Source organism: Vanessa cardui, chromosome 10 (assembly GCF_905220365.1).
Source record: "Vanessa cardui chromosome 10, ilVanCard2.1, whole genome shotgun sequence".
In the NCBI taxonomy this organism is placed as follows: domain Eukaryota; kingdom Metazoa; phylum Arthropoda; class Insecta; order Lepidoptera; family Nymphalidae; genus Vanessa; species Vanessa cardui.
In genome coordinates, this window is record NC_061132.1 from 9,575,070 (window position 1) to 9,597,073 (window position 22,004).

A 22,004-nucleotide genomic window follows, 5' to 3' on the forward strand; every position below is an offset into this window, starting at 1 on the left:
GGCAATTACTATAAATCTGAACCTAGAATACAAAAATAAATAAATTATTCGTTTGTATATTATTATCGACAATCAAATTAACGATAAGTCGCGCTACATTCACTTTGCTTGCTTATATGTATAAATTAATAGACTTGCTTCAATCTTACCAATCATTGCCATTCATATTCAGTCTGGATAAATTTACTCACCTCTCATCGTATATTCTACCAGCAAACAACCTGATTATAGACCGTGACCACCTATTCGCCTGTTGTATAAAAAAACGATTGTATAAACATACAAGTTATTCTTAAGTTCTAATCAGGCTCTAACGAGAGACAGATATTGAGCGAAGAACTCGCACAATATGTGTAATGTGTATGACGGCTACACTGCCCAACTACTAGGAATTTCTTGACAAATAAAGTCAATTACCATTACATGGCCGACGACGAAATCGGCTGATAATGATTTTACAAATTTAAAATATTTTACCCCAGGGAAAAGGGAAATAAATTAAAATAAAAATTAATCAAGGAAGTTCAAATTTTTTACAAAAATCTTTATTTCGAGACCTATCAACTTATTTAAACAAGTGCAACCTTTTTAAACAATCGAAAATATCTTAATAATATTTACATTTTTTTTAATTATCCACGATTATAATCATAATTTAAATACTGTTAAACATAATTAAGATTAAAATTTAAATGTTTTATAAAGATTATTGCATTATTCAATAACGTTTTTATATTTCTTCATTAATGACGATATTGTTTCTTGATCTATAGAGATTGTTGTGCATGCTTCAATTAAGCGCAGGACTGTTGGATACCGTCGCAAGGCGCGCAAGTCTCCTATGACAATGAGTTTGTGCTTGGCGCGCGTCACACTTACTGCTAAACGTCTTTTGTCATTTAGAACCTCGCCTTCCTGTCACAAAAATAAAAGAATATTTATTTTGTCCGGATTAAGTTAAGTCTTAAAGTCTGTTAAGTCGAGATGGCCCAGTGGTTAGAACGCGTGCATCTTAACCGATGATTGCGGGTTCAAACCCAGGCATGCACCGCTGATTCATGTGCTTAATTTGTCTTTAAAATTCATCTCGTGCTCAGCGGTGAAGGAAAACATCGTGAGGAAACCTGCTTGTGACAAATTTCATAGAAATTCTGCCACATGGGTATTCCACCAACCCGCATTGGAACAGCGTGGTGGAATATGTTCCAAACCTTCTCCTCAAAGGAGAGAAGGCCTTTAGCCCAGCAGTGGGAATTTACAGGCTGTTGTTGTTGTTGTTGAAGTTAAGTCTTTTCTTTTGTTGAGACTAAAATAATAATGATAACAAATACCACCATTACTTAAGAATTTAGTAAATATATTTATAATTTTATCAGTGTTGCTATTGATGAAAATAAGCTATCGATAAATATTTTTTGTAGTACGTAGGTACAGGATGTATTTAAACATATTGTAAAGGAATTTATACAAACTTAATAACTCACTTTGACCGTTTTGCCATCTTGAATGTTACGTTTTGTGCAGGAGTATATAATGACGTCTTTGTCTTTCCCTTGGAACTGGTCCACTGTACTGACTTCGACATCCTGGCTTTTAAGGCATCTTCGTAAGAGTGCCACTTGATCTCGAAATGGAGCTATGATGCCAATATCTGCTGACGACACATTGCCCTGTATAATGAATATTTAATTGGTTTAAAAAAGTTTAAAAATAAGAGTTTAGTACTGAAGTTAAAATAAGCTTGCTATAATTAATTACAATAAAGTAATAATTTCATAATGCCTATTCAATGTATTTTATTTTAGCACTAGGTATTCATTCCGACTTCGTATGAGTAAAATGTTTACATATTTATGCCTATATGTTTTTATTGACTTTATAAAATAAACCTATGTTTCAAATCTCCGTGTTCTATTTTTCTTTTTTTTTTATGTTATAGGTTAGCGGGCGAGCATATGGTGGCCCATCAGGTGGCCCTGATGGCAAGTGGTCACCATCACCCATAGACAATGACGCTGTAAGAAATATTAACTATTCCTTACATCGTCAATGTGCCACCAACCTTGGGAACTAAGATGTTATGTCCCTTGTGCCTATAGTTACACTGGCTCACTCACCCTTCAAACCGGAACACAACAATACTGAGTACTGCTATTTGGCGGTAGAATAACTGATGAGTGGGTGGTACCTACCCAGACGGGCTTGCACAAAGCCCTACCCACCAAGTGAAAGAATAGAAAGTAGTTTTGGATAATCAGTGATATTTGGACATTATTCAATTTACCTCTTTTAAAGTTTCTATTAAAGTCATAACAACACATGCTTCCTCAACATTGGTTAAAGTTTTGTCATTGTTTGACTTGTCAGCAGCTCCCAGCTCTAAGTTTAGAAATATAGCAACATCTTCAAACTCTGGACTGCAAGTTTTAACCAGCCAAGGGGATTCTATTGAGCACCGAGACATTATTTTCTGAAAGTGTAAACATTTAAGAATATCTGAATATGTTAACATTTGTCTTACTGTTGTAATAACATTTTTTTATATAATATGTTATCCGGTTTAACCAAAAATGAAGTTAGTCTCATGTTTAAATAAAACTAGTCATAACGGATTTGAATCGCGGATATTAATTATTTTTGACATCCCGACGTTTCGAGCACATTACAGCGTTCGTGGTCACGGGTAGACTAAGGTGGCATTTGTCTATTTGAAGAAGTTTCATGTCATAGGTACAATAAAAAAAGTTTTTATATATTTTACCTGAAAATCTATTTTCAATTTCGCCTGTGCTACATTTTGGTTCGCACACTTCAAACTGTCATTATAAGCCACTTTGTTAGCCACATCGACTAGCGGCTGGTTCATGCGGTATTGAAGCCGAAGTGTGCTAGTTGCTTTTTCTTGCATTAGTCTGTGGAATAAACTTTCCTCCATACCCAAACGCCTGAAAAAGTTACGAAATTAATAAAAAGTTTTTATATGAAATTAAATATCGAATGGCTATAATTATACCTGGCAGTTCTGCTTTTAACAACGGGAGGTAATTGTTCAGGGTCACCAACTAGCACGAAACGCTTTGCGGCGAATAGAGGTCTTAAAACAGTACATTGTAAAACCTACACAAAAAATTAGAACATAATTCTAATATTAAAACTTATTATAAAATTTGAAACTATGAAGAAAAAAGAATTGTATATTTATTACCTGTGTTGCCTCATCAACTATGCAAACGTCAAAAGTAGTTTTCGCGAGCATCGGATGCGCGGCTCCCAGGCATGTCACGCCTACCACGTCCTATAATTTGTATATTTTTTTCTTATAATTATATAAAAAAATATAAACTAATCCAAAGGACGCAATAAGAAGTATCTTTACAAAATTAAAAAAAAGACATGTATTTTAGCTGAATGGTGTTAGTCAATAACGTATGTACGACAGGATGATATATCGATGGTGTTACGGTAGGCCCCGTGGTTAGAACGCGTGCATCTTAACCGATGATTGCGGGTTCAAACCCAGGCAAGCACCACTATATATATATATATGTGCTTAATTTGTATTTATAATTCATCTCGTCCTCGGCGGTAAAGAAAACATCGTGAGGAAACCTGCATGTGTCTAATTTCATCGAAATTCTGCCACATGTGCATTCCACCAACCCGCATTGGAACAGCGTGGTGGAATATGTTCCAAAACTTCTTCTCAAAGGGAGAGGAGGCCTTTAGCCCAGCAGTGGGAAATGCACAGGCATTTGACTTTACTTTTTTTATTACGGTAGGAAGTACCATGGAGTCGTAGAGCTGTTCGAGTTGTTGCGTGCAAGTGGCCGCCTGCAGGAGTACGTGTTCGCAGCGCGCGCGAGCCGCACCCGCCACGCGCCGCGCCGCGCCCAGACGCATCACCCGCAGCGACGCCGGCAGTCTGCGCACGCACTCATACGGTCATACATTTTGTATAATGTAATTGATAGATTTATGTAGAAAAAAGCAAACAAAATGTAACGATGTCAAAGGATTTTATTATCGTACTGACTTATTCTAGACCATTCTAGTTTACAAGTAAACTCGTTTGACACACAAACGAAAAAGGAACAAAAATCTATATAGCCAGTAAAACATTATTAAAGACCTATTTATTCATAAGTCATTTTGTAAGACCTTATGACATCGTTTATATTAGACAGATCTAATAGTAATAACTTGTGTGTCATTTCAGTCTGACATTCATTCATTGTTTTCCGTTATAGATCAGATCAACATAACTACAGACAAACAGCCAAAAAGGCATAGACAATTTTTTTTTTGTGCTTGATCTACTCTCAATATTTCTATCGATGTTTATAACTACAATTCCAAATAGTATGTTATTTATTTTGTTACGTACAATAACATTTACCTGTTCAATACGGTGTCAACAGCTGAGTGTGTATGTGCGGTTACAAGGACACGTTGCTTCAGCGCTACCAACATTTGAATCAGCACGCTTATTGTTTGTGTTTTACCTGAAAACAAAAATGTTATCAGACTATTTAAATTTATTAAAGGATAATTAATTACGTAATAGTAAAACAGTAACAGGTCAATTTCGCTCAGCACTTATGTGTGTGTGTGTGTGTGTGTGTGTGCGCACTGACTCGAATACATATTTAAATTTATTAAAGGATAATTAATTACGTAATAGTAAAATAGTAACAGGTCAAATTCAAAGAGCTGAGATGGCCCAGTGGTTAGAACGCGTGCATCTTAACCGATGATTGCGGGTTCAAACCCAGGCAAGCACCACTATATATATGTGCTTAGTTGTGTTTATAATTCATCTCGTGCTCGGCGGTGAAGGAAAACATCGTGAGGAAACCTGCATGTGTCTAATTTCATCGAAATTCTGCCACATGTGCATTCCACCAACCCGCATTGGAACAGCGTGATGGAATACGTTCCAAGCCCTCTCCTTAATGGAAAAGGAGGCCTTATCTCAGCAGTGGGAAAATTACAGGCTGTTACTTTACTTTACTTCTAGGTCAAATTCGCTAAGCACTTGTGTGTGTGAGCGTACTGACCGGTTCCGGGCAGGCCCCTCAGCAGGGCGTACTGGTCGGCGGCGAGGGCCCGCAGCACGGCGCGCTGCTGCTCGATGTTGAGCGAGCGCATCAGCTTGGAGCCGAGCCTGCCCACCTCGCGCGGGAGCTTCGGAGCGAACTCTGCTATCTCTTTATCGATTATTAATCTGAGGACAATGTGCATTTATTTTTAATAACAACAACAGCCTGTAAATTCCCATTGCTGGGCTAAAGGGCTCCTCTCCCTTTGAGGAGAAGGTTTGGAACATATTCCACCATTGTGTTCCAATGCGGGTTGGAATACACATGTGACAGAATTTCTATGAAAATTTGTCACATGCAGGTTTCCTCACGATGTTTTCCTTCACCGCTGAGCACGAGATGAATTATAAAGACAAATTAAGCACATGAATCAGCGGTACTTGCCTGGGTTTGAACCCGCAATCATCGGTTAAGGTGCACGCGTTCTAACCACTGGGCCATCTCGTCTCTTAACGACTTAATAACATCAAGATATAATCGAAATGGCCGTCAATATCAATAAACATACAAGCTTATAAATATTTCACTCAGTTATAAGTTTCGGTAGAGAAGATCATTAAAATCCAACAATACGAAAACGCTTCTCCGTTTGTAAACAAACATCAGAAATACAAATATAGGTACGTTTTTGAAAACAAATTGACAAAGTAAGAAGTTGCTTACAAGTATCAAACAAATAAATACAGTTCCAGTACCGATGAAATTATCGTTAGGCATAGTTTGGACTATTTTAAAAAAAATACAATTTATACTATACTTTGGAACATATTCTACCACGCTGTTCCAATGCGGGTTGGTGGAATATACATGTGGCAGAATTTCTATGAAATTTGTCACATGCAGGTTTCCTCACGATGTTTTCCTTCACCGCTGAGCACGAGATGAATTATAAAGACAAATTAAGCACATGAATCAGCGGTGCTCGGCTGGGTTTGAACCCGCAATCATCGGATGGAATATGTTCCAAAGCTTCTCCTCAAAGGGAGAGGAGGCCTTTAGCCCAGCAGTGGGAATTTACGGGCTGTTACTTTACTTTTACTTTTTTACTATACTTTACCTTCTGAGCCGCAAAGCCCGCTCGCTATCTTCCATGAGCACGCCTAAGTTAGTTAGATTCTGGACGGTCGTCGCGTACGACTCGTATGTGTCGACGTGGAATAGAGTATGCTTATTTAGGCGTTGACTAAGATCTCTGTAACGAACAAAATATATTAAAAACAAATATAACTATGAAATACACACTAAATGAAATACACTAAATATGAGATAATATCACATACATTACTCTGATCCCAATGTAAGTAGCTAAAGCACTGGTATTATGGGAAATCAGAAGTAACGACGGCACCACAAACACCCAGACCCAAAATAACATAGAAAACTAATGATAATCTACATTGACTCGGCCGGGAATCGAACCCGGGACATCGGAGTGGCGTACCCATGAAAACCGGTGTATACACCACTCGACCACGGAGGTCGTCGAACTATGAGAGAATAAAAACAAATTAATATATATTACCGTTCCAAAAGTATATGTAATTCAGTATTATTTGATACAGTGACTACTCCCGCAGCAATCCAGGGTCTATTCTCTATGCTTACTATTGAAAATTCGCCTTCTTGAGGTCCCTTTGTCGTCCCATTATTTGCTGAAATGTACACAGAAGATATTATGACATATAATATATAAGCAAGATTTTAAATGAACACGGTTATTTTTATTACTAAAGGTATTAATTTCAGGATATTTACCATGTTTTTTATTTTTGTTCGGTGAAGACTGAACGCGAGACTGAAGTAGATAATGTTCATAACTTCAGTCTCGTTAACCAGACATTCGTAGATAATGTCGAAATATCGAGCTCTACCGAATAAAAATAAAAAAATACAAGGTAAATATCCCGAAATTAATACCTTTAGTAATATATATGCATTTAATAAACACTATATTATAATCTATCTATATTAATATTGTAAATGTGAAAGTAAGCCTGTCTGTCTGTTTGTCGCCGTTTCACAACCATACCGCTGAACCGAATATAGTGAAATTTGAAGAATATATGCTACTTTTTTTTCTTAACACATGACAACCAACACTCTCAAACGCGAGCGAACCCGCGGGCGACTAAGTATAACTAGTATTTTTATAAAGATACATACCCTTGTTTGGTGATTCTCTAGTAAATACATGTAAAAATTTATCACTGGAATTGGATACATCTTTTAGCTCCAAATTTGCAGCGCAAGCTCCTCGTTTTGATCTGGAGACAAATACAATATTATTATTGTTAAGATTTTTTATTTTATAACATTAACTTAATTCTATTATATTTATGAAATTGAATGTTTTTGAACTATTTTGTGACAGTCTAAGAACTGTCCACAGAAGTACCATTAGCAAAAGAATACTCAAGGAGTTCCTTTGTACGGTATGTTAGTAGCTACAGCTGGAAAATTATAGTTTACTTAAGTCATAAATCAAATCAAATCAAAATAAACTTTATTCAAGTAGGCTTTTACAAGCACTTTCGAATCGTCATTTTACAATTAAGTGAAGCTACCACCGGTTCGGAAAGTAGATTCTACCGAGAAGAACCGGCAAGAAACTCAGTAGTTACTCTTTTTTAACATTTAAAAAATACAAAGTCATCATAATCTTGTATCGAATAATATGCTTTTTCTACCCGATTTGTATTTACTAAACGGCAAAGTTAAAAATGTCTGTGGACTTGACTTTCCTGAATTATATATCAGACGATAACAATGGCTGCAAGTTTGGTATGTCAAGTATAAACATATACCGTTTGTCGACGCTGTCAGTCCAAAGGGCGTGCAAAGGCGAGGCCGACATCTGGCCTCTCTCTTCCAGCCGCAACAGGCTGGTCCAGTGTAGGAAGTACTTTATGTGCGCTGGAGACAGGTGACCGAGGGCGTCCTCCTTTAGCTTGGTCAATGGATGGGATTCCGATACTTGTGGACCGTTTTCTGTGTGCCTGTACCAATATAAAGTAAATAATATTATATCACCGAGGAATTTGAGATATACAACAGCAACAACAACAACAGCCTGTAAATTTCCACTGCTGGGCTAAAGGCCTCCTCTCCCTTTGAGGAGAAGGTTTGGAACATATTGCACCACGCTGTTCCAATGCGGGTTGGTGGAATACACATGTGGCAGAATTTCTATGAATCTTGTCACATGCAGGTTTCCTCACGATGTTTTCCTTCACCGCTGAGCACGAGATGAATTATAAAGACAAATTAAGCACATGAATCAGCGATGCTTGCCTGGGTTTGAACCCGCAATCATCGGTTAAGATGCACGCGTTCTAACCACTGGGCCATCTCGACTCATGTGAGATATATCGCATCGTAATAAAAAAAAGTTTAATTAATAAAATTTTTGATATTCAAGAATATAAACAAAAATCGACAATATATATTTATAGATCCAAAATAAGTTGTACCAATAATTTTTTTAATGAAAAATGTAGTTAATTATCAAATGTAGATTGATTATTATTGGTCGATACAAAAAGTAAAAACTATTTGTTCGCTTTTATTAAGTACCGATTGAGTGATGTGATTAAAAAATAGCGGGCGTTACACTACATATGATAAAGATGAGACTGCTGAGTGAGATGTGAGATGAGATCTTACCACAAGTGAATAGAGCATAGCGTTAGGTAGGGACACTTGGCACACGCGGCGTGGTGATGCACTGGCTCGGGTAAGCTCTGCTGCAAGAGCCGGGAAGCATCTTCTATGTCCACTAACTTTTCTATTCCAATAAATTACAAAAAAAAAAATAACATAATGGGCTATTTGACAATGCGAAAAATAAATTGGGAATTATTGTAATCATTGTATATTATGAGTTTAAAAATGGTTATTTACAAACGAAACTTGAAAGTAATGCTTAATTTATTCAAAAATCAATAAATAAAAATCCTTTTTTTCAAACGCTTGTCACGTGACACAAAACGCTCCTGATTGGCTGGGCTTATGAAGAAGTCACTTTCTTGTAAACTTTGCTTTTCACATTTGCACATTTCTCATGAGACAATACCATTTTTGGGATTCAGTTGTTTTTCGGTAGTCACCAACGAAAAATCCATACGGTGTCATTATTTATTAACAACATTTGACTTAATGCGATGTTCACTATGAAAATTATGCAAGAGATATTATATCTTTGCAAGAGATAAAACGCCATAATATATTATAAAAAAATAACAAAACAAGCGTGCATAGTTTTACAATATCTAACAACTTCAAGCAAGATCAATTCGCTAGGGTAAAAATAAGAAATAATTTCGTCATGTAAAAAGAACGCTAGCAGTCAACCTGCGCACTAGACTATTTATCGATCTATTTGGTGGTATGAGGTGCGGCGGGTCAAGCGTCGCATGCTCGCCGGTGCGCTATTGGTTCGTCAGTCGACCTTTGCTATCCACGCCGTGTCCACGTTACGTTTGTTCTCAAAATACCATCACGCAAAAAAGTTTTTATTACGAAATTGTTTTACATAGGAAAGAAAGAAATAATATTTATGACGTAAATTGTTTTATGAAGAGAGAGGATGATATTAGTGCAGTTGATAATAATTTATAACAATCTATAAAATGGTGGTCCGTTTTATAGATTGGCACAAAATGGTTCGAATCTAAATATTAGAAGGTTCAAAAGATTCGGAATTTCTTACTGTCTTTCTAACTAGCTGCAAAAATAAAAGAACTGAACAAAGCCTGCCTAGGGTGTGCCTATCAAAATTTAATTTGTAAACCCGCGAGCGAGGCTACTTTAAAAATAAACAATATGCCTAGTGCTTTCTTGCTCGTATACATGCGCAAGCACACCCCCTTCGCTTTCTTCCAGCGTTCTTTTTTTTTTTTTTTTTTTTCGAAATGTGTATTGCTGTTGGCCCTATTGGCCTCTACAGCGTCACCGGGTGGGAGAGGCGAGCTATATGCTCAGGCCTAGTGATGGGAGCCCACTGAAGGGCTCAGAATACGCGCATCCTAAGGGTGCCTCCTATGAGGCCGGACCTCGGCTTAGGACGCCGTCGTCGACTCCAGGGAGGAATGACGTGTGCATTCAACGTCGTACGCCTAGGCGCCGACGTGTCGGTAAATAGGGACCTCGACCCCGCCGGCGGGGTCGGTGTGTGTTGACTGTACCTAACTGGGTAATGTTGTCGGCAGTGAGTCTGTCGACGGGATCGTGTAGGACGTGCTTAGGACGCCTACGGATCGGATAGGTTCCAGCGTTCTTTTTACACGACGCGGTCTATACCTGTGTCAGCCTCCCGCGGGTAAAGCGAGTCTACCTGTGTCAGCCTCCCGCGGTCCAGCCGCCAGATGCTGCACGAGCTCGTTGCGCAGCATTATAAGATCGCGTCTCTCTGGGTAGCCACAGCTGACTTCCTTTAGATCTGTGCGCTCTCTGAAATATCAATCTATTCATTATTTTTTTGCAGTAAGTTTTTTTTAATCAACATTTCAAGTGTTATTTTTATTTAAGTGCGACATAATACTAAATTAATAATTAACTTGGTGGTAGGGCTTTGTGCAAGCCCGTCTGGGTAGGTACCACCCACTCATCAGTTATTCTACCGCCAAATAGCAGTACTCAGTATTGTTGTGTTCCGGTTTGAAGGGTGAGTGAGCCAGTGTAACTACAGGCACAAAGGACATAACATCTTAATTATCAAGGTTGGTGGCACATTGACGATGTAAGGAATAGTTAATATCCTCCAACCTATAACATAAAAAAAAAAATTTAATTCATATTTGTATTTATTAGATGTTATGATTAATAGGACTCAATCAAGACAGATCTAAGATATAGTAATGATCATGTCAATCTAACTATAGCTTTTAGTGTATACAGTAACATACATATAATTGAGTACCAAATTGTATTATTATTTATTACAATGGCAATATTTTCGGCGAAATTTAAATTTTTCATTATAAATTTAAAAAAAAAACACGTTTCGTGTACTTTGATACGTGAGTGAAAAGTTCTACTTCTTCAGCGTATTTGAAAATAGTTTTAAATTGGATGCAAATAAAATTTATTAAAAATAAGTCAACTTCATCATGAAGTTCCTATGTCAATAAAAATTAATTCTAATCATCTCTGAAATGAATATCCGACCAAATTCAATCGACATGTTTTAACACTTGAACTATTACATATTATATTCATACATAATTTATTTATATTATACTCGCTTCAAATAAAGCAGCAATCCTTTCTGTACAGCTGTGGTGGGGTCCTCTCGTCTCTGCAGGCTTAGCATCATTCCGTACAAGAAGAGTTGTCCGCGGTGCTCCGCAGACATTGAGGCTCGACCACTTTTTAACTCGAGGGGTACTATCGCGGAAACATCTGTGCCGTATATGCACATAGGTATTAAAGTAAACAGTAAAGTTACATATTCTATGACTAAAATATTTCACATATGTGTATCCAAAGCCAGATTTAAAGGTAATGAGGCCCCCGGACCACAAAGCAGTGGGGGCCCTAGACAAACAGAAGCGTGAACAACCTAATAATTATATTATCATGAATTAATTACTCTTTTATTTCAATCAGTAAGCTATGATTTATTTACTTGTATCGGTAACTTTTAAAATATTAAATAATAACATAATTATAAATTGACTATATCTTGGTATTTGTTAAGTTGCTGATAACTGTGGCCCCCACTAATGTGGAGGCCCCAGGGCAGTTGCCCCGGTTGCCCTAACCTAAATACGGCCCTGTGTGTATCTCATATTCTTTGGCATATACCATGTATAAAAGTCGGAGCATTGCATATATAAAACAGAGTGTCTTTCAAGTGCGTCACAGTCCGTATAATTGTACCGTCTCGTTAATAAATCGTGAACCAGTTAGTGACTTTTAATATCCTCAACATCAACCTAGCAACACATCTTTTAAAACAAAACGTTTATATACATTATATGACATACCTAACTGTATCATTGGTTGAGTGATATTTTTACATTAGTTTGACAGTATGTAAATTTCCCACTGCTGGGATAAGGCCTTAGCCCTTTGAAGAGATGGTTTTGGAGCATATTCCACCACGCTGCTTCATTGCGGGTTGTTGGATACACGTGTGGCAGAATTTCATTGAAATTAGTCGCATGTAGGTTTCCTCACGGTGTTTTCCTTCACCGCCGACCGGTTTGAACCCGCAATCATCGTCTACAGTACACGCGTTTTAATCAAGGGACCATTTCATCTCTCGTGAGACTCGTTTGAAGCTCTTAGGTTTCAAATTCAAACCGTGGGATTCAAATTAAAAAAAAAACATATGTAATTGATGTGTGATTTGTTTTTGGTATCGTAAAACTATCTTCACGTATTCCTAGTATGAAGTTTAACTGATAGAGTATATCTTTACACATTAAGCCCGCCTTTAATTCTAACAACACTATTTTATTGGGCTATGACGTTAATCAAACAGTTTTCAAATAACAATACTTACTTCCACGCTCGTGTATTGTCACTTGCAGCGTTGCATCGATCTTTCCTTTCAAGCCTAATTTGGGACAACAGAGGTTTTCCTCTATGTCCAGAACTTTATCTATTTTACCATTCCATTTGCCTTTTTCATTACTCTGTAAAACATTGAAAATACTATAATTACGAAGAACTACTCTGTATTTTCTTATGAAGACTTTATACGGCAAATAGGAACTCATTGATACGTAATTGCAAAAAAGTGTTAGCATATTTATTTTAATATGATCATATTTTATTGTTTTAATGTATTAAAGTATTATCAGCATAAATGATTCGATTTAAATAGTTGTTACAATTTACGTTGATTGTCAACATCCGGTTTTGACTAAACTAAATTGTTTTTTTAAATAAATCAAAACCGGATGTTTCTACAGTCGGAGGAGGGGCGTGTAAGCATTAAATACTAGGAGTAAGCCTAGAAATGGTCATTCTTACTTTAATCGTCGAATTGGAAGGATCGAGAAAAATAATCAATCTTGTATCAGTTTTGATTGTGAACCACTTCAGGAGAGTTAAGTATTGATTGTGAGGAGAGTTTTTGTATTATTCCAACAAAAGTCAAATTGTATTTCTATCAATCCATCAATCTCTAAGAATAAAACATTCTCATCAATCACTGATATTCATATTCGTAGTCCTTAGTCTCTGCTTACAGTAACTGATATTGATTTTGGATATATTTATGAATTACGTTAAAATACAATACATAAATGCTTATTGATGCCGGTATGCTTCACGGCTACTTTATTTCTGTATTTTGATTCGCGATGTATAATAGGCTATTTGACTGGTTTTTAAAATCCATTTTATATTATTTAGTAGAAGTTAAGGAACCCAGTAAAAAATGTGTTTTTTATTTCTAGTACATATTTGCCGAAAAATATCATATTAAAAATTCCATATTTAAATAAATGTAAAAACGCTACTTGGATAATATGGCGCTGTAATGGGGTCGGTGACATCACTTTCCTGTATTTTAATCTGTGGTACATATAGTAGAAAAGCAAAGTTTACAAGAAAGTGACTTCATCATAAGCCCGGCCAATCAGGAGCGTTTTGTGTCACGTGACAAACGTTTGAAAAATTGCGTTTTTATTTATGAATTTTTGAATAAATTAAGTATTATTTTCAACTTTCGTTAGTAAATAACCATTTTTAAACTCATAATATACAATGATTACAATAATTCACAATGTATTTTTCGCATTGTCAAATAGCCTATTATCTAAATTTATACAATTAATAATAAAAATAACAAAAATATATCAACAACTTTCTTCTCACAGTTTATTGTTAAATAATAATCGCCAGTTATGTATACAGGATATACAGCCTATTTGTTAAATACTCCTTAGTTTAATTAACCCTTCTGAATGCACTTATTTACCTAGAGAATTTTACGAAACCAACCTTGTTAGAGCTCTTCCCAGGCATGTACATTGTCATGAAGTCAGCCAGCGGTCCGATGTACACTTGCATGTTTGTGCGAGCCTCAGACTCCGTTATTCCTGCGTCGTATAACAGCTGAATCGATTCTTTGATTATATCATCAGTTTCATTACTCAGAGCCGCTGTAGTTTTTATGTTTTTTGTAAGAGCCTTCTGTACTAGTTCGTGAATAAGAATACCGATAGTCATCTGAAATATACATTATTAACTATTGAAATATTTTATTGTAATAAAGAAAAAAGTTCATCACTGCAATGGATGTACCCTGGGAGGATTAAAAAAAATGTGACTCTTCCAAATATATTACATTTCGTGTCATTTTATAAATTAAAAAAACATTCTCCAAACTTTATCCGTTATATGTTATAAACTATATTCGATATTGGGGCGGGACTTATTCCAATGGCAAAGGGTGTTGTTTCTATATTCCGTATAGTCAAGATTTAGATAAATTAGTTTACATATGGATCACCTCAGAACATGCAACAACAACAACAACAGTCTGTAAATTTCTCACTGCTGCGCTAAGGCCTCTTATACTACGCTGTCCAATGCGGGTTGGTGGAATACACATGTGGCAAAATTATTATGAAAATATTAGACACATGCAGTTATCCTCGCGATGTTTTCCTCTACCGCCGAGCACGAGATGAATTATAAACAATTAAGCACATGAATATTCAGCCGTGCTTGCCTCGGTTTGAACCCGCAATCATCAGTTAAGATGCACGAGTTCTAACTACTGGGCCATCTCGGAACATAATAAAGAAACTTACCGCGCTATTTGCCGAATCAATTCCTCGCCACCGTTCCTGTAATATTGCTTTCCTCTTGCAGAACACACCGGCTACGACACTTGTACTGGATACGAGGTGATCCGGTCGTAAGACTAACAAACCTGATGTGTTATTAACACTGTATTGGCCCGTTGAGTTGCGACACGCGAGTACGCTTATAATCTCTCCCACTTGTAAAGGTGTATTTAACCTATTATTAAATAAATAAAGTAAAGTAAAGTAACAGCCTGTACATTTCCCACTGCAGGGATAAGGCCTCCTCTTAAATTAAGGAAGGAGTTGGAACATATTCCACCACGCTGTTCCAATACGGGTTGGTGGGATGCACATGTGGCAGAATTTCGATGAAATTAGACACATGAAGGTTTCCTCACGATGTTTTCCTTCACCGCCGAGCACGAGATTAATTGTAAACACAAATTAAGCACTTATATATAGTGTTGCTTGCCTGGGTTTGAACCCGCAATCATCGGTTAGGATGCACGCTTTCTAACCACTAGGCCATCTCATTAAATAAATATATAAATGTAAATATGGATCATCATTTGTATTTGTTAAAATACAATAATGTCTTTGCAGGCTCTCTATGTATATTTATTATTATTTACATTGATGGCTAGTAAAGAAGTAGTGGTTTAGTTATAGCTTATGCTAATGCTCCAAAAACATATGTTGTGCAAATAGAGAACTAAGTTTAATTATAATTGTCGACATTTAATGAAATGTGAAATTAAGTCTTTGTTAGCCAACGAGTTTATAAGAAAATATCATAAAGCCTTAAGTTTCTCATATTTTAATTGACAATCTAAACATCGAAAAGCCTACATCTCTTTCCATTATAGAATGCTCAGTATACATTTAAATATTAATTGTTTGAAAATAAGTCGCTTTATCAAAAAAATGTATTAGAATTTTTATGATAGTTGACCTATCCCTCTTTTAATAGGTTCAATTTATACTTTACTAGTGGCCCTTTCTGGCTTCACACGGGTGGACATAAGTTACTCTCAGTGACGGTTTTACCAATAGGCTAAGTAGGCTGGAGCCTAGGGCGGCAGATTTAGAGGGGCGGCAAAATTAGCCCAAATTTGTTATTTATTAGTTATCTTACAGAAATTAAAAATAAAAATTATATTACGTCCGTAGTCCGTATACTCGTCACTACATATATATTATAATATCACTACAAATTAATAGTACTTGGGTTTTTAAATTTTTATGTATTACTTTATCCTGTTTAGATTATGTTTAGTGGTGAGTTTACCACATTGACAAAAACAATAAAGTCAATCTTCAATAACCATATATTACAATATATACCACTTTTTTTTAACATATATAAAAAAGTGATAGTGAAGTGGGTACTTACCAAATTCCCTCAACAAAACAGGTGCCTGTTTCCTTATCATTTTTAAGTTTAAGCTCCAATTTACTAGGATGGTGATGAACAGATAGAATTTCACATCTCTGCATTACACTTAAATCTAGGTCCTCTTTACTTTCCTGTTAAATTGTTTAAAATATTTTAAAATCAAACTAATGTCTAAAGGTTAAACTAAAGTAAAATTTCAAGTTTTTAAATGAAAAAGAAATTATAAATTACCTCAATGCCTTCAAGATCCCACTCATCATCAAAGATATCATCAACATGATTCGGACTTAGTTCTATGACTTCAGTTACATTTGATCCATATTTAGGCAATGGTTTTTCTAATTTTAATGGTGATCTCATATTTATTTTTCCTGGAATATAAAATACGCAAAAATTAATATTCACCAAGATTTATACAAAAATTATGACACTAAACTATAAATAAAGGAAAAATAAGCATAATTTAAATAAGTATGATTTTTATTTTAAAGAATAAGACTTTTTTTTCTTTGTTTTATATGTATTCAGTTTATAAGCTGACTATCATTATCATATACTCTCTCTATGAACTCTATGAACACCTTACGTTAAGTCTATAAGTCCCTAACAGGGGTACCAGCATCCATAATTAATACATTATGGAGGCAAATGAAACAATAGAGTAAATTACCTTTAGGACTTTTCTTTGGTGATTTCTTATTTGCTTCTATACTTTTAACATGATTATTTATAATTATATCGCTTGTGTCATATTCTTGATTCTCTTTTTCAATATTAATTTGTTCTGCAGAATGTTTAGTATTACCACAAATTTTTTCTTTAGTATGATCTGATATGCTGTTGGGAGATAATGATGACAAAGGAGATTTATCATCATTACTATTATTTTCAAAGTCACGATTTATAATTACTTTTGGAGAAAGCCTTGAATTTGAACTTAGGTTGTCATTGTTGCTGAGACCTAATGTTTTTTTCTCCAATGCTGTATTGCTGTTGTCTATTTTAATTTTTTTCGAAGCTCTTTCTTCATAATCATTTTGTTTTTGTTTATACAAGCTTGATTGTTCGTCTATGGGTGAAGTAACTTTTCTCTTTATTGAGTTTGAATTAGATACAGTTTCGACAAAGAGTGGCTTCACTGGAGATTTAGGTTGGTTATTCGGAGCACTTTTAAAAAATTGTGTTATTGCTATTTGATTTTTTTTTGATGAACTTGTTTGTGACTATAACATAAAAATATTTCTATGAAACATTATTATATATTGTTTATAATAATAATACAATAATAAAGTCTTACCTTTTTTAAGCTTAGTGTTTTTGGCATTTTTTGTTCGTAAAATATTGTTTTTAGTTATAATAATAGCAATAAGGGTGCAAATAACATCCACAAATATTTTAATACCGTGATTATATAATACTTAAAACAAGTAACATTGCAATTGTTTATAATTATTAAGCTTTAATTTAATGACTTCGAAACAACTTTTTCAAAGTACGTATATCTGACGACTGACTTTTGCTCGTTTTTTCGAATAAAATTAACACGTAACTTAAATATATAGATTGAATATATTAGCTTGTTTATAACGTACTCAATAAAATTAAGATTTTTTGTCAAATTCTTATGTCTCGCATATATAAGTCACGATTGATGTTTTGTTTTGGCGGCATTTTGCATTTTAAAGCATGTTGACATATTGATTATTGACATATTATATACGCAATGACATTAGACATTAGTGTAGCCCTTCTAATATAGTGTTGTCTGTTAACGACTACTGACTTTTTAAGTTTCTTTCAAGTTTTTACTTAAAGACACAAAAAAATAAAGAGCATTGAATAACTTTTATAATGCTGAATGTTGTGCAAAAACTTAAAAAAATGACAGATTATCTTGTATCCTTTACAATTATCACATATGCTTGTGGATTACAGACGGACCAATTAGTTTTGGGACCAGGGACTTTATTGCGTCCTGTTTTTTTTATTCTAAATTCCTTTCATATTTTTTATCTCGTCGTTTACTGCCATACACTTCTCACACACTCCAAGTCTTCCTCTTCTCCCCTATCACCCAACGCTCATACAACCCACTCCGGAACTCTAGACCACTTCCAGCTGCCAACACAATTTCATCTGAGAACACCATGCACTATGGTGAATACTTCTAAATGTCTGTCGTCAAAGCATCCAATATCATTAGTAAGAAGTAAGGAATGAGAAAAGTTCGTGTAAGCTTTCAGCAACATCAAAGCTAGCAGTGGTGTCGACTATGGACAACTGTTAGATACAGACTTTTGTACAACGGCTGTACATTGTTGGATGAACTTTACATATCAGACATGCCTTTCGTTTTGTAGGCTCACCATAAAACCAAGTCAAATCTATGAGATTTTGGTACATTTATGTGTTTTTCAAACAATTTTAGAAACGCAAAAATCACACCAGTTATAACCCCAAAGGGGAATAAAATCATTTTGCGTAATTTCGCTCTTTTCTATCAATGTTTGTTCAACAAGTTATGTATATCCATGCATTACATTGTGCATTAATTTTTACCCATACATAAATGTTGCACTCCAGCGTCACCTTTATTTTCAAAGATGAGTAGCAGGCACCAGGTATATCATTCATCCAATAACTTATTCAAAAATAAAGCTAATACTTCCACCAATACTCCCGTAAAAACTACCATATATAGGTATTACATCTGGTCTTACTGCTTTTTTATTATTCCATTTATCTCATCCTTTTTTCTTTCAGGTCATCCGTAGCAACTCTTTCTCTCTATTTCACTACTACTTTTTTTTGTCGCACCATTAAAAATGAAATTGTATACCAGCACACGTGTCCCCCTTCTCATATATCCTGAATTGATTCAAACCACGCGTTTTATACTCCACTACCACTTACCGTGATGTGGACTGAAGTCATATGCCTACCAGAAAATATAAAAAAATAAAACAAAATGTCCTCAATGTTGACATCGTCTAATAACCCTTCACATCTTTCACAAAGTTTATTCATTTTTCATCCTTTCTTTCTCTTTCTCAAAATCATTTCTCAGAGCTTCTTTGCTAATGCTCGTTTACTCGAGAACTAACTTATTAAATTTATTTTGACAAAATTCAATACTTAGTAGCCGCAGTACGTAGCCATATTAGTATATTCAGTCTGTTTTCTGTATAATTTTTTATAACAATAAGCGATTTGAGGATGCAACACATGATAATAATTGTCAATTTGACAGTTGACACTAGTGACAGTCGTAAGAAAATGTGTGGATATATTAAAGCCTACAGAATAATTTAAGGTTATGTTTATTTGTTATTGAAGGCTTTAAAAGTGATTTCGACAAAAATAACGTAAAATATTCATATACAAATATGTCCAAAAGACCTGAGCATCTAGCCCCACCTGAAATTGTAAGATCCGTAATTCAGTATTGAATGTTTAACAGTCATATTAATTTTTTTAAAAATAATCACATTAGTCTCTTTATTAATTGTGCTTAAATTTTTCCTTTTAGTTCTATAATGAAGACGAAGCTAGAAAATATACTCAAAAGCAAGTATAACATTATAATATATATTTTTATATACAATACATATTTCTTATTGTGTTTATAATTAATTGTTGTCAAAATTTTAGTTCCCGAATCATAGATATTCAAGCACAAATGACTGAGCGATGTATGGAACTGTTGCTTTTGCCAGATGATACACCTTGCCTTCTGCTGGATATTGGTTGTGGTTCAGGACTATCTGGAACTGTACTTGAAGAATATGGACATATGTGGATTGGCCTAGACATTTCTCCATCTATGTTAGGTGATATGTTTTTTTAACATGAATACTAAAAATATAATATCAAATATATTTTATTCCTAGGTATGTTAATTTAGATTTATCCTTTTAGATGTTGCCCTAGAAAGAGAAACAGAGGGTGACTTGGTACTTGCAGACATGGGTGAAGGAGTCCCGTTTAAAGCTGGTAGTTTTGATGGTGCAGTATCTGTATCAGCACTCCAGTGGCTTTTTAATGCTGATAAAAAATCACATCAACCAGTCAAGAGGTTATACAAATTCTTCAGTTCTTTATATGCATCTTTGGTAAGTTTATTATGATGTTGATGTGTTCTATTTTATTCTTCACATATATTGAACAAATTAATTTTTTTTTATATAAAGGTATATATGTACTATATGTGTGTACATAACATGTAATGGAACCTTTTTTAACAGTCAAGATCAGCAAGAGCAGTCTTTCAGTTCTATCCTGAAAATGAAAGCCAATTGGACCTAGTCACATCACAAGCTATGAAAGCTGGTTTTTATGGGGGTGTTGTTGTTGATTTTCCAAATTCTGCAAAAGCTAAGAAATTCTTTCTTGTACTCATGACGGGTGGTGCTGCACCTTTACCACAAGCATTAGGTAATACAATTTTTTACATAATAATTCATTCATTTATATAATAAAGAGTGATTTATATATGATGATTATTAATAATATTTTTATAGGTACTGAAGAGAGTGATAATTCATTGCAAATCAAATATGCAAAACGAGAAGCCTGTAAAGCAGCACGAGGCAAACCTCTCAAAAACACACGGGCATGGCTTCTAGATAAAAAAGAAAGGAGACGAAAGCAAGGAAAAGAGACCAAACCTGATACTAAATATACAGGCAGGAAAAGAAGTGGTCGTTTTTAATGTTTATTTTCTATCTAATTATATTGTAAGGTACAATATCAATAAAATATATTTAATACATAATTATCTTTTTACTACATATTTCCAAACAGTGTCAACACCATGTCCAATAGTTTCAGTTGGAATCATATTTGGTAAAGGAAATCTACAAGCTACAACTAGAGTCCCATCATTTGCCTCTTGCATCAGTTTTTTCTCAAAATCTGCCATCATTTGTTCTACACCAAATATAACAATATTGTTGTAAGGCATCAGGTCAAATTTCCACAAGTTTCGTCTATAAAATGTAGCTCTTTTATATTGACTATTTAAAAGTGCTGAAATTCTAGAATAGTAGACTAGAACTGGATTTAATTCTACTCCATCTGCTTTGAATCCTAATTTGGCAGCAGTAAGAACTATCCTGCCGTCACCAGAGCCTACGTCCAGTAGTCTTCCAGTTCGACCATTTAACGCAGTAGTAACTCCTAATAATTGATTGTTAGTTGCAGGCACATATGGAAGACAAATTTTTCTAAAGGCCGGTGACACAAATGGTATGCATATAACACTTACACCTAAAGCTAAGCCGCCTGTTGCATATATCAAAGCCTTTCCGAATGATGATGTTTTCGTAGTAGTTTTGGGACTTGAGGTTAATTCAAAATCCATTTTTATTCAACATAGGGCTTTCATTAATCAAAAAACGACTAGACTATAAAGTTTAAGGTTATTCATAAGTATTACCTATTTTCACTAGACAGCAGACACTTAGGTCACTTAGTAATAACTGCAGGAACAGCTGTTCAAATGTCATTACAGGAATGACATTTATACATTTGCACTGAAATAACATTGTAACTACTTTGGAAGTTGTAACTCTTATTTACTTATTCTATTTTGTTTAACATACATTAAAATTCGAATCAACAGTCGATTTTTGTCTCTATTTAAAAAATTTTGAATATATCGACTATTTAGGTCCTTTAAAGTATTTCTATTAATTTCTTGGAAACAAGATTTCATGAAAAATTAAGATCAAAGTACTCATG

The 22,004-nt window shown here is 34.9% G+C and overlaps 3 protein-coding genes across 3 annotated transcripts; 1 reads left to right on the plus strand and 2 right to left on the minus strand.

The window, feature by feature from the left end:
- Window positions 1-554: 554 nt before the first annotated feature.
- On the minus strand, window positions 555-17,494 carry LOC124532784 (DNA replication ATP-dependent helicase/nuclease DNA2). The gene is given in 22 exon segments (XM_047107856.1): window positions 555-915; window positions 1,485-1,670; window positions 2,285-2,470; window positions 2,762-2,945; window positions 3,014-3,117; window positions 3,206-3,295; window positions 3,787-3,922; window positions 4,397-4,502; window positions 5,058-5,224; window positions 6,157-6,291; window positions 6,622-6,751; window positions 7,263-7,363; window positions 7,904-8,095; window positions 8,763-8,883; window positions 10,432-10,547; window positions 11,342-11,498; window positions 12,607-12,739; window positions 14,055-14,282; window positions 14,870-15,080; window positions 16,260-16,393; window positions 16,494-16,633; window positions 16,933-17,494. Coding segments are annotated over 22 exon segments (3,720 nt in total). The 3' UTR covers window positions 555-714.
- A 2,023-nt stretch (window positions 17,495-19,517) lies between these two features.
- LOC124533139 (probable 18S rRNA (guanine-N(7))-methyltransferase) lies at window positions 19,518-21,015 on the plus strand. Its single transcript, XM_047108301.1, has 6 exons — window positions 19,518-19,687; window positions 19,792-19,829; window positions 19,914-20,092; window positions 20,181-20,374; window positions 20,507-20,696; window positions 20,783-21,015. Exons 1-6 carry the CDS (start codon window positions 19,649-19,651, stop codon window positions 20,971-20,973), a joined length of 831 nt encoding a protein of 276 aa, XP_046964257.1. The 5' UTR covers window positions 19,518-19,648; the 3' UTR covers window positions 20,974-21,015.
- Window positions 21,003-21,710, minus strand: LOC124533140 (ATP synthase subunit C lysine N-methyltransferase). The gene has a single exon (XM_047108302.1). The coding sequence runs from the start codon at window positions 21,622-21,624 to the stop codon at window positions 21,037-21,039; it is 588 nt and encodes a 195-aa protein (XP_046964258.1). The 5' UTR covers window positions 21,625-21,710; the 3' UTR covers window positions 21,003-21,036.
- Between the last annotated feature and the right edge of the window lie 294 nt (window positions 21,711-22,004).

What these genes read in the sequence shown, in the direction of transcription:
- LOC124533139 (XM_047108301.1), top strand. Translation starts at nt 19,649, where the DNA reads ATGTCCAAAAGACCTGAGCATCTAGCCCCACCTGAAATT. An exon ending in ATCTAGCCCCACCTGAAATT is followed by an intron (nt 19,688 to 19,791) that starts GTAAGATCCGTA and finishes TTTTCCTTTTAG; the next exon opens with TTCTATAATGAAGACGAAGC. An exon ending in GTTCTTTATATGCATCTTTG is followed by an intron (nt 20,375 to 20,506) that starts GTAAGTTTATTA and finishes CTTTTTTAACAG; the next exon opens with TCAAGATCAGCAAGAGCAGT.
- LOC124533140 (XM_047108302.1), bottom strand. Translation starts at nt 21,624, where the DNA reads ATGGATTTTGAATTAACCTCAAGTCCCAAAACTACTACGAAAACATCA.